This window comes from Rhopalosiphum padi, chromosome 3, assembly GCF_020882245.1.
Source record: "Rhopalosiphum padi isolate XX-2018 chromosome 3, ASM2088224v1, whole genome shotgun sequence".
Classification (NCBI taxonomy): domain Eukaryota; kingdom Metazoa; phylum Arthropoda; class Insecta; order Hemiptera; family Aphididae; genus Rhopalosiphum; species Rhopalosiphum padi.
Window position 1 is genome coordinate 79,367,844 of NC_083599.1, and position 13,127 is coordinate 79,380,970.

Below are 13,127 nucleotides of genomic sequence, written 5' to 3' on the forward strand. Positions count from 1 at the left end.
AATTCATAAAAATATTTCTTTTTAAATCGGAGATTTAAAAATGTAATACAAGATTCCTTATCAGTTTGTCTACCTTTATCAAAAAAAAAAAAAATGTTTACAAAAAAGTCACATTAAGTTTTTATTCGGCCTCTCATGTAGCGATTTTCTTATTTTGTTGCAATTCAAAAACGAATAACTGTAAATACAAGACATTTTCACTGAATGTTTATATTAGAATTTTCTATACATGAAAAAAATTTCAAAAAATTTTGATTTGTTTTGAGTTGTGTACGGATATACTCAGTTACAAACTTTTTAGGTTATTTTCTATAAATGTCAATAAAATTTTTGAAATTAATTTTTTTATGATTTTTAAAACAATAAATTCACAGCCCTGATTATTACATTTTTTATACTTATTTTATGTAGGTATTATATGTTTAAAATTAAAATAAGTAAATACACCAATATTTATTAATCAAAACTATTTAAAATTTTGTTAATATTTATTTAGGAGATTAAATTATCGTACAAAAATTGCTTCATGTCACTTATAAGTTACAACGTAAAATACGCAATACTTTTACCAAAAAATCTATTTAATCGTAATGAAATTATTATTTTACATGTATTTTAAAAAGTAATTGGGTTAGAAATATAAATCGAGTTCTGGTGTATAATAATTTGTATGCTTAATTTATTGGTTAATGTTTTTAAGCAAACAGGAGCTTTAATTAAAAAATAGGTTTGCGAATTGCGAGCTAGTAGCGAGCCAGCGCACCGTATAGAATTCACGGGCGACAATTTACGTAACGGCCTGTAATGACGTTTGATGCGAAACGTTCAGCACGACCGTCCGTGAAATAATAATGTACCTCTCCCGCGATTACAACACGCGGACCCCGTCGCGTACACGATGGGCGTGGTTACGGCCTACCGCGACGGCGGCGAGATGGAATTCAACGCCATCTCTTGAGCGTTGTATACGTAACACTTTTACCACGACGGCCTCTTAACGTGTTAACTGTATTATTGCAGGTCTTTGGAAGGCGTGACGTACACCGCGGTAGTGGTGGGGTGGAAGGAAGCGTAAACGGTCGAGCCGTTTGCCGAATTCTGCAGGCTACGTTTAACATCCGTGCAATACAGTTGTCGTAGCATTTTTTTTTTGTTTTTGTTCGTTTCACTTGCACATTTATACTCATTATTATTATTACACTTACTTATTTATTATTTCTTATAACTATAATTATAATTTCTCCAGTTCTTATTACCTATTCATTCACTTTTTTTTTCATATAACTGGGACTTTGCAGGAGACCGGTGAGTACAACATTTTATTTTCCTTCCATAACTGGGCGTAGGCCCGCGCCCACGTGTGTAAACAAACCATTTGTTTAGGTTTTTGGTTTTTTAACGAGTGCGACATAAATTACATTCAACTATTATTATTATTATTATTAACATTTTCGTTGGTCGCGTCTTTATACACAATGTATGAAAACATAATAATAACGAATCGTTCAGCTCTCATAGGTTATGTCATTTTGTAAGCAAATGAACGCATACACGGTTCCGGTGACACACCTTTGCACCTGTTTGCGTACATTAATATCGCGAGATTATCAGCGCACAGTTACAAAGTATTTCAATGTTACGGTTAACGAAAACATTGCATTCCGTTAACGGTAGGTATTAGCATTATACGCAGTTCCGTTGTGATGAGCACATTTTCCATACTATTATTTCGTATGAACTTAACTTAAATGCATTTTGTAAATTATTATTCGAATAATACTATTAACGTATTTCCGATAATAACGCGCAATAACTGTTATAGTATCATCTCCGCTGATAACAATCATTATTTTGATATAGTGTGTTTGTAAATAATTTGTTTTTTAATATATTCGGTTTGCTAATGTTATTATGCTAATTACTAAATTAAACATGTTTTTAACAATATAATATATTATATATACTTTTTAGTTTTATCACAATGGTCAGACACTGCGTTATGTGTGGAAACGTTGATGGTGCTATTGGAGTTTCAGCACACAAGTATTCACAATTTCATTGCACTAAGCACATTTGTATGTACCATTATTATATTGCTACATTTTCCTCTTTAGATTTCCTACGGACGCCGCACGTAGACGTATGTGGGTGCAATTTGTGGAGACCAACGGTTTTGCTGTTCGTCCACACTCTGTGCTCTGTTCGAGGCATTTCATTCCACACGTCGACTTCTTCCCAGGGGCCAATCGACGCCGTTTAATGAGAACAGCCGTGCCGTCAATAGTAAGTTTATTATGAAATACAATTTTAGTTTTAATTGTATGGTATATCTCTTCACACACACACACCTCCATAATAATACAATGTAGGTACAATAGATTATAATATAATTTTTAATCAAACATTTCACTGCACCAAACATGAATATGTTCACTTTCATGTTACATATCATTAACATGTGTATATAACATCTTCTTTTTCTTTTTCTGTTCACTAAATTACACTAAACTTGACAAAGTATACCGTTTCTCCATAGGCGGATATTGGGGGGGACTTGTGGGGGCTTAAGCCCCCCCCATAACGTAATCAAGCCCCTTGAAAAGTTCTAGTATCAGTAATATCTCTACTTCAATTACAACATACAATATTGATACGATTTTAGAAAATAATAAAAATTTAAAAAAAAAAATATTATTTTGTAAGAATTTATTTTCAAACTGTTCCCATAATTACCCCTGAATGCTGATAAAACTATTATGTCCTATATATATATATTATCTATGAATGCCGACCGCTAACCATGTTATCTGTGTATGAACGTTAATATCATGGCTATATTTAAAATTTAGCCATGGTTAATATGTTATCCTAATCAATATCACTGTGGCGATACGGCCTACCTCGTCCGTTATTCCCACATCACTTATTATTAAATCGATATTATTACGTTCTGACTACACTCCGACTTCAAAATAATTTATTTATATTTTGTAATTGTACATGTTAATCATTTTTATTTTATATGATTTATGCGTGTTGCTTCACACAACACGAATTAATTTATAATGGCCAAAGTGTTTGACATTTTTAATATCAAAAAACAGAAATTAATTGTTACTAATTCCTCATCAACGACAACACAAGAATCTCAAATTGAACAATTAGATATTGGTATAGAAATTGATATAACTGTGGACGATTTATAGTTTATTTATTTATCTTACATAAAGTATTAATTAATATTAATATTGTTGCCAACAAATTTCAAGAAAAAACTGCAACCTTAGGGCAATCTAAAAATATTATTCAAGGTGTGATGATGACTTTTAAAAATTTAAGAACAACAGAATATTTTTCTCAACTTTGGTGTGAAATAGAAACCTTTGCTAAAGACAATGACATATCAATACAAACACCGTCTAAAGGTAAGCATTGATTATACATATATTTATTTATAATTCTTAATTTTAAGTAAATATTTACTTAACTAGGATGTAAAAGAAAAAGACAAGAGCCAACAATTTTTAAACATTTTGATGTCACTGCAATCACAAGTGCTGAACATAGTATCGATGAAACTAATGAAACTGTTGAAAGTTATTTTAAAAAAAAAGCGTTCTTTCCTGTTGTAGTATACCTATCTCTCGAAGGTACACAAAAGATCTATAAACAATTAACACTATCACGAAATACTTTATTTTACATAAAACAAACACACAAAAATACGGGTCTCTATGAATCGCTCACAAGATATATGCGTCTCTCACTCGAAACCCGCACTGTCCCCCTACTGTGGTGCTTACGTCCTTAAATATTATTTTACAAGGTGCTGCCTCAGCTCATTTGCTTCATTAGCCTAATATTACGCAATTAAACATTTAACTAAAATAAGCAATATTGTTCCCATTATTATTTGTTGGCACATGCCATATACAACACTCCCTAATGTTATTAAAAAAAAATATGTCCTCATATTTTACATTTAAAACTATGCAATTGTATACAATTATAATATTAAATTTAAAAAACTAGTTGTATTACGTATTTTTTAGTGTTTGGAGTGTGGAAAGGTAAATAGGAATAGCATATATTATATTTTCTGAGAGGAAAACTTTTGGGATAGGGTAAAATTTATAATATTTCAAAACTTTCTATAACTGTTGTGACCAGAATTCGTTTTTTTTTGTCCATTCATATATTATGTGATTGCTTCATGCTGATTGTCATCAGAAATATTTAGTTATTTTTAATATTTATTATTTAAATGCTTAATTGTAGTATCTCTGTTTTTCATCTTCTTGTTTGAGGTGTTTACACAATGATTATTTTGTTTTGTCTATTGAGCGGTTTTCGAAATTATAGAGTAGGTGTATATTATACATAATATATATATTGTTATTATTATTATTTTTTTTATAAAAGGATGCAGTGTGATGGGGAAAAATTAAAAAGATCGCTAGACGGAGTAAAAAAAAATTACATAAGTGTGGAGGTTATTGCTGAGTTTACTATTTTATTCATCTCCTTCGTTGTATATTGTGTAGATTGAATCCTCTTGTGGCTGCTAATGTTAATATTTAGTAGTCTTGGTGATGTGTTGGTTGACCGTCGTCGTTTATACCTTTGTTTTGATACCGATTTTATGTTAAATTGGTTTTACATTTTTTTTATTATTTTTTTTTTTTTTTTTTTTTTTTTTTTTTAACAAAATAATATTAGTTAGGTATTATATTATTATGATACATTATTTTTTTTTTTTTTCATCTCACTGTTTACATTTTTGTGAAATTGATTTTATAAGTGTAACAACATCAGTAGCTTCTTGGATTAATTTATAATGATTTTAATTGTGCGAAATGGATTATTTTTTTTGAGTATGTATTGGAGATTGTATTGTTTATATTTTATTCATTTATTGTAATATTATGATGTTCGAACGTATTTTGTAGTTGGTCTTACATTGTGATTTTTATATATAACCAATTTCGTTTTGTTAATGTGTAACCAGTCTATTAATTATTTGTTTATTTAACTTCATATAATTATCTTTGTGGAATAGGAGGGGGCATGGTTAACATGTTTATTTTGATAATAGCTGGGTATATTTTATATCCTATGAACCCTATTATTATGGTAAGCATGGTTAACCATGTTATATAAATTATGTCACCTAAGAAATCATCAATAAGTGGTTGTGGTATTTTTTTTAACATTATATCATTAAAGTATTTTTCGGGGTCTCGTATTTGTTTTGTTACGTGAAAGTTAGGAATTTCATCGATCCAATTTTGATTTAAAATTTCCGTCAAATTTGAAAAGGATATACTTTCTTTTTTATTCTCAACAGAAGTGATATAAATTCCCGAAAAATTGAATTCCCCTTTTTGATCTACTGTTTAATAGGCCTTTATTTAAATCTAATGTGTTTGTATCGCTTTCTCTTATGTTTTTATTTATGGTGCTTAATATATCTATTGTTTGGTTAACAATGTTGCAGTAGTTTGTGTTTTTATTTTCACAGTATTTTTCAACCCCCCAGTTATTTTTTATATTTTCCAAATTGTCATCTGGGTAATCGTCTTGCAATTCCTGTGTATAGATTAGAGGAATGCTTTTGTCATATAGAATGGCCTCTGGTACCTCGTCAAAAAAGGCTCCGGGAGATAAAATTACAGCTATATCTTCTTCTGCGTTAGCGTTGATGAGTACTGTAACTACTGTGAGGATTTTAAAAAACATCTAGAACCAAAGACTGAATTAAACATAATTATAAAATAATTTCCTATCGCTCTGTACGTTAAATTATCACCCATATACATTATACATATACCCGAGTACATCAGCAAATATTGTTATAATATAATATGTATTATTTTTAGGTATTAATTATTTTTTATAACTTAAACTAGTTACTTACAGTACTTATAACTAAAGTTTACTTCAATGAAATACTTACTTTATAAAATGCAGTATAAGCTTTTAATTTTATGAACACTATTGTCTACAATTTAGTTTTTGGTTTGTTAAAAAAAAACCAAAATAAATGTTAGCTAGTGTTGTGTAAAAATTAACCTTTTTTTTTATATTAACTTGCCTAGTGTTAAGTTTGATTATGGTATATTATTTTCCCCTGTGTTTGATACTGCTGCTTCATAAAAAGGTTTTATTCTTTGTACATGTATGATATCTATGGTTTTTTTTCCTTTTAAGATTAAATCTACTTTGTAATTTACGTCAGATATTTTTTCAATAATAGTAAAAGGGCCCCTATATTTATTAGCTAATTTCTTTGATTTATCTTTTTCGTAGAAATCAAATTTTATTAATACTTTTTGTCCCGGTTTGAAATTAATATTTTTGTGACTTATGTCATATTGTTTTTTCTGAACAGCTTGTTCTTTTTCGACAATTTTGGGAATAGTGTCTCTAATTTTTTGAAGTTGCTTTAGTGCTTTAGTAAAGTCAAACAACTCGTCTTCTGTAGTTAATTTATTATCTATAGGTTGGTTTGCTTCTATACCGTGGAGTAAATAAAATGGGCTTACTTTTAATCTCGAACTTGGGCTAGTATTATAAGTAAGGTTAGGATTTATATGCTCTAAAAAACTATTAAATATTCTCTAAAAAATATGCTGATATGTTGTAAAAATTACTTAAATATGCTCCAAAAAAAGTTGGTATATGCATTTATAAAAAAAATTATGTAAAAACGTTTATTCAAAAAATTAGTGGTTAAAAAATTTGTAAAGGGCTAAATATTTAAATTATAAGTAAAATAATAAAATAGTATTTATAAATTATAAGGATATATTAAATTTTTTATGATTTTGATAGTCGATTTTGTTCTTTTTCATTCATTTTCTGTAACAAAATTGAATAAATTATTTACTTTAGATATGTATTTTATTTTATTTTAAAATTAATTTTTTCAATTGACTTACCATTAAAATGTGAATTGCATTGGACAATCAACGTTTTTTTCAAGTTTTCGAAGGTAAATCTTCGTCGATTGTCAGCTAAAACAGTTTTATACGTCGAAAAACTTCTTTCGACGTCCACTGAAGACACGGGAGCATACTTGAAATATGGAATATCTGTCACTGTTATATTTTGGTCCATATTGGGAATTGATTCATGTGTACCGGAAATAATATCTTTTATATTTTTCAATAATCCATATGCAGTATTTTTCTTGAGAATTGTGTTTAATTTATTATTGATTAATTTTCCTATACTCCCGGGTGTCTCAGATATTTTTTTTTACAATTTCGTCAAAAGACGAAATAGAATCGGCCAATAAGACGTCTTGTTTTTCCAAAAACATAATTTTGTTTGGAATAAAACTAAAATGAGTTTTTATAAAAATTAAATTACCTTCTAATGTTGGTTCTTGTATAAGTTTTTTTACGTGTTCAATGGATACTACATCTTCTTCATTTAACATATTTATAACTTCGCAAAATGCTTTGTAATTGTCATAGTAATATGTCGCAGCTTCTAGCCATGTACCCCATCTGGTAATTATGGGTTGAGGAGGTAATGGTATTCCAGGAGCATTATTTTTAAAAATCAATACCCTCGAAGGTGCTTTTAAAAATATTTTTTTTCCATTTGAAATCAATGAATCAATTTTTGGGAAATTTTTTCGAATTTCTTCGCAAACTCTATGTACTGCATGAGCGAGACATGTGATATGAATCATTTTTGTGTATAAAGCTGACAATGCTTTTCCCGCTTTCACCATGTACGGCGCTGCATCAGAAACAAATAGCAGTACATTATCTCGTTTTATTCCTTCTGGCCATAATAAAAAAAGTGTTTCATCAAATAATTTACAGATTGTTTTATGGTTAGTTTGATCAAGAACTTCCGAATTAAAAAGGAAAGTTTTGCCTGGTGCATCAATTTCTAATGTACCAATAACCTTCTACATCAGTAGTTTCATCAATGCAAATCCAGATATTTTTATTATTTACGTACCTTTTAATACTTTCGATTTTTTTTTTATAAATATCCGTGACGTAATTTTTTCTTAATGTTGATTCATTCGGGATATCTTTGTTAGTATATTTTATTAAAAATTCAGACAAAAATTTATTATTTAATTTGCTCAATGGAATATTTGCAGATAACATCATTTTACACAGATCTTCGTTAAAAACTGAATGGTTTCCACAAATTGAATTTGACACTAAATTTTGTTTAGTTTTAATTGCATTTGTTTTTAAACGATTTACTGCGCGTAAATGTTTGGCGGTTTTTAAATGTTGATTCACTGTGAATCTTTTTTGCGAGTTTACTCGTATGTCACATAATTTACAAAAAAGAATCTGGTTATCGGTAGAAAAAACACCCTCGTTTTTGGAAACGTATATTTTTAAACGTGCAGAATTAGATGCTGGAACTTTAGGCATATTGATAAAATTTATAAAATTAATAAAAAAAATACACAAGACGCGTTGGTCGACTAACTCGTTATACGCGAACCACAGTACTAATATGACAAAAACATTTTAAACATTTAGTTCAATAAAATACGATTTATCTTATCGATTTAATTTATTGATTCCACTCACACAGTCACGCCATAATTTTGTAGTGTTACTTAACGGTCCTAACAGTGAGCGATAGATTATTTAGATGTAAAGACGAGTAACGATAAACACAAACAATTAATATCTTGCCATATCTGGCAATGCATATCTAAAAACAGATAAGATGAAAATTGTTCTTGTCCGCTATATCACGCGTGTTTAACATTGGGTGAACATTTATGGCGATTGAAAACCAAATCCAAACTAAAATTTTACAAATAAACTCAAAAATATGCATTAAAAATCCAAAATGCCAAAATAATCATGACTTTTAAAAAATCTTCAAAATATGCAAAAATATGCAAAATAAAAGTAGCACATTTTTAATTCCCAGTATATGAAACACATTTTTATCTTACTAAGCTATCTTTTGGACTCACTAAAAAAATATGCAAAATGCTACAATATCCTAACCCTACTAATGAGATTGTACAGAGACGATGTAATTACAAACAAAAAAAGCTCACCGATTTTTTTAAACAAAAATAATTTAAAAATATGTACAACATGTATAAAAATATATTTTAAATAATAATATGTAATTATAATAATATTTAATTTGTAAAAATATAAAAATATAATAATTTTCAATAAATAATAAATAATAACATTACACATAATATATGTATGTATGTACATACTTAGTACATTATTATAGAAATAAATTTCAAAAATTTATCCCCTCTGAATAACGCACAAAATGTTGGTGACCAAGAGTGTCTGCTATTCAGAGGTTCCACTGTATAATAATTGCCGGTTAGGCTCGACCAATAACAATAATAATATTATACAGCAAAATAGTAAATATATTGTATAATAATCTTTGACGGTAAATAATAATTTAAATAATAACAAAAACTCACAATTTGTGGAGCACTGCTGGCCAGCCGCTACCTATATAGCTATATAATAATTAAACACACATACAAACAAAAAGAGAATAAATAATATAATGCGGCGATTAGCGTCTGTAAAATAAAAGGTGGCGATTTGCGCCGGCACAATAATAAAAATATATAAGATAAAATGTGGCAATTCGTGCCACGACAAAATCTATAAATTAAGTGGCGATTCGCGCCCACGCAATAAAAAAGAAACAAATGGCGATTCGCGCCACAACAAAATATATGGATTAAGTGGCTATTCGCGCCCATCCAATAAATATGGTCCGCTTAACAATACGAAGGTAAGATCGAGACTGGTCGAAATTGCGGCGACCGTGTTAAACTGCGAGCAGATAACACGCCACCCTCATTTACATAACACAATGTTATATAACTCACGGAACAATAATAATTATAATTAACAGAACAAAAACAAATATAAAAATAGTGGCTGATTCGCTGATTGTATGTGCGTGTGTGTCGGTCGGTCGGTGATGACCGTGAATCGGCATATTTATATTTGTTTATATCATCGACGGCGACGCGCAACGGTGGCTCGAACAAAAATATTGTTACTAGTAACAATTTAACACAATAAAGTATAAGCTATATAGAATAATAAATATAATAATAACTAAGATATTGTACATAATAATTATGACATTACAATATGAATAATACATAGGTAAGTATACAAAATAAAATTATTAAACAATTTACAAAATTAATACAGTTGTATGCATATTAATATTTAGTACATATTTGTATTTATATAATTATATTATTTATTGTACCCTTGACCTCTTGTTTTGTGCAAAATAAAATAGTCTCTAGCCATTTTTTTAATAGGATTACTTTCAACCCGTGTGTCAACTCCATTAAGAATTCTATTAATATTTTTGCACCATGTAAATAAAAAAAAAATTTATGATTTTAGTTTTCAAAATTTGTTTTAAATTTTGATTTGTACAACTAAAATTAAAATCTACGTTTGTATCTATCAAAATACCAAATTTTAAAAATAGTGAAGGTTTATCACAACTATTTCCAATAGTTGTTGTTAAAATGCTTAAAATGTGTTCAACAATTTTAATGAAAATTTTACTTGGTTTGTTTAAATTACTTTTTTTAGTGTAACACCTAGCATCTATTAGTTTATTATGTGCACTATTGTCAACACAATCATTTTTACATACCTCACAGAATTTAGTATATTTCAAAATTGCACGAATAATATAACCAGATACATAACCGATGGTCATTTCACCAATCAAGGATTTTTCTAAATTTGATAATTTAATACAAAAAGAGGAAAGATCAAAATACAAAGGAATATGTTGAATTTTAGAATCAGTACTAAGTAAAAATTGTTTTAAGTTATCCAATCCTTTTTCATTATCATCAGCTTCACAATTTTCTAATAATTTAACAGAAGAAAAATTGTTTAACAACAGAGTTTTAAAAGAGTTATAAAAATGTACACAATTTGGCATAGTATTCTTGCACCATGACTACGTATAGAACCAAACAAGCATTCCAAAGAATCTTGATTCAAATTTCGTAAAATTAAAAACTTAAACCCTTCGGCCTTCAGTTTTAACCTTAAATATATGAACGATTTTAAAGTTTGTATCCAGTTTTTAATACATACAGGTTGTTTGACAGATTGACCACTTTTTCTACTAACAAATCTCATAGACTCGAGGACTTTTATTGCTTCATGCCTAAAAGGAATATGTGATGAATCATCTTTTATGGCACATTTTAATGGTTTACCATCTACTGATCTAATGTTTGAACCATTTACCGAATCAAATAATGAATCCATAAACATACAGAGATTGGCTGTACCTTTTGCATTTGACAGTGTATTTTGAGGTGCTGTAAAATTATTAATTATTAATTTTTATTATATATTTATACCTAATTTAATTAGATAATTATCAATTACCAAAATCAGCCATAAGTCTCATTGTTGATGCTACACGATGACTAAAAACTTGCGCCGCAATCGATACACGCATTTTTTTTATTTGTTGTGGTAATATGTGAGCTTCTGTTAACTTGGGTAAAGTACGTAATCCGTGTATTTCATTTTCTTTATCAAATGAATAAAGAGTTTGAATGTCATCCCAATTTGCTATTTGTGTTTCTCCTTTCAACGTGAAGTTTAAATTCTTAGTAAGCAAATTGTTTCTCACACATTTGAGAAGATGTGGAGGATCAAACAAACAAACTATTTCTTCACCACCAATTAAGAAACCAATATATTTATTCTCAATGTTTTGCATCAAACAATGTCTTTTAGTTTCTTCTTTTAAACAATTAACTGTTGCTTTATTTGTACTACCCTGATCACAAATGACAGCCCTAACTTTTAAGCCTGTAGTTTGAATGGCTTGAATAACTTCTTTTATACAGACTACTAAGTTAGGAGTTTTTGTAGTACCTTGACAAAAATAGTATGCTATAGGCTGCTTATATTTTCTTCGAATACCTCTTAACATGAATACTAACACATGGTCAGCTATTTTGGGTAATAAATGTTTTCCAAAACTATCAAATCCAAATATCATATCATTTTTTGTATCATAAGTTAGGCCAGTGCCTAAAGCCATTTCATCAAAAAGCAGTACACAATTTTTATCAAGTTCAGGAAGTTTTTGCGTTTGATACTTTAGGTTTTCCATTATATGATTATTAACACCAGCATGGAATGGAATCTTTTGTAATAGAGTTAATAGAATTTTTTTAGAAGGTAAAGAAAATAACGAAGAAAGAAATTTGTAGCCTTTAGGTGAAGTTTTATATATAGACAGGGCTGTAATTTTGTCATTTATACTTTATCGCCTACCTTGTAGTTTTCTTTTCTGAATTTTAATCTGAGATGCTATGAAATCCAATGTCACCGAATTTACTTTTCCTAATAAATGATTTCTCATTGGACTGTCTAAAAATTTTTTTGCTAATCTTAGCCGGTATTTCATATTTGAATTACTTTTAGACAACCTTTCTTGTTTCCGTTTGTACTTCATGGCTTCACAATAAAGTTTTTTGCAGTTAGGAGTTAAATCTTTTTTTTTACGGAAAATAATTGTTTTTAGAAAATAATCTCACTTTGTCCTTTTACCAATTGATTCTGCAACATTGAAATAAAAATAATTAATTAAATGCATGTATCAATTAAAATAGATGCATTAAACAATACAATTTTGATAATCAATAATAAAAATAAAATTAATATATAATTTTAGGTTGTATATATCAAACTTTTGTGGTTGTGGTTCATTTAGTTCTAGATGTTCTTGTTCTTGAGGTAACATTGCAAACCCATCCAAACATGAATCATCTGCCATAAAATTCAAATATTATTTACCTAAACTGTATTAAAATAAAATTAATATATAATTTTAGGTTGTATGTACCAAAAGTATGTTGTTGTGGTTCATTTGAAACAAGATTACTTTCTTGACATTCATTTACAGGCAATTGTCTATTAGACCAGTTTAACTGTGATTCATAAACTTCTAATTGTAAAAATACAAAATATTACTGTTGTATAATTAAATAAAAATTAATACCAGACACATATTAATTTATACACAAAAACAAATAAAAATTCATATTTACCAATAGTTATAAATCTTGC

The 13,127-nt window shown here is 28.6% G+C and overlaps 1 protein-coding gene across 1 annotated transcript; it reads left to right on the plus strand.

Moving 5' to 3' along the window:
• Positions 1 to 2,909: 2,909 nt before the first annotated feature.
• LOC132925978 (uncharacterized) lies at positions 2,910 to 5,743 on the plus strand. Its single transcript, XM_060990332.1, has 3 exons — positions 2,910 to 3,425; positions 3,492 to 3,631; positions 5,600 to 5,743. Exons 1-3 carry the CDS (start codon positions 3,317 to 3,319, stop codon positions 5,741 to 5,743), a joined length of 393 nt encoding a protein of 130 aa, XP_060846315.1. The 5' UTR covers positions 2,910 to 3,316.
• Positions 5,744 to 13,127: the final 7,384 nt, after the last annotated feature.

Excerpts from the sequence above, each read along its gene's own strand:
- LOC132925978 (XM_060990332.1), top strand. The coding sequence starts at position 3,317 with ATGATGACTTTTAAAAATTTAAGAACAACAGAATATTTTTCTCAACTT. Across the intron at positions 3,426-3,491 it reads AATACAAACACCGTCTAAAG|GATGTAAAAGAAAAAGACAA; the intron begins GTAAGCATTGAT and ends TTACTTAACTAG. Across the intron at positions 3,632-5,599 it reads AAGCGTTCTTTCCTGTTGTA|ATTAGAGGAATGCTTTTGTC; the intron begins GTATACCTATCT and ends TCCTGTGTATAG.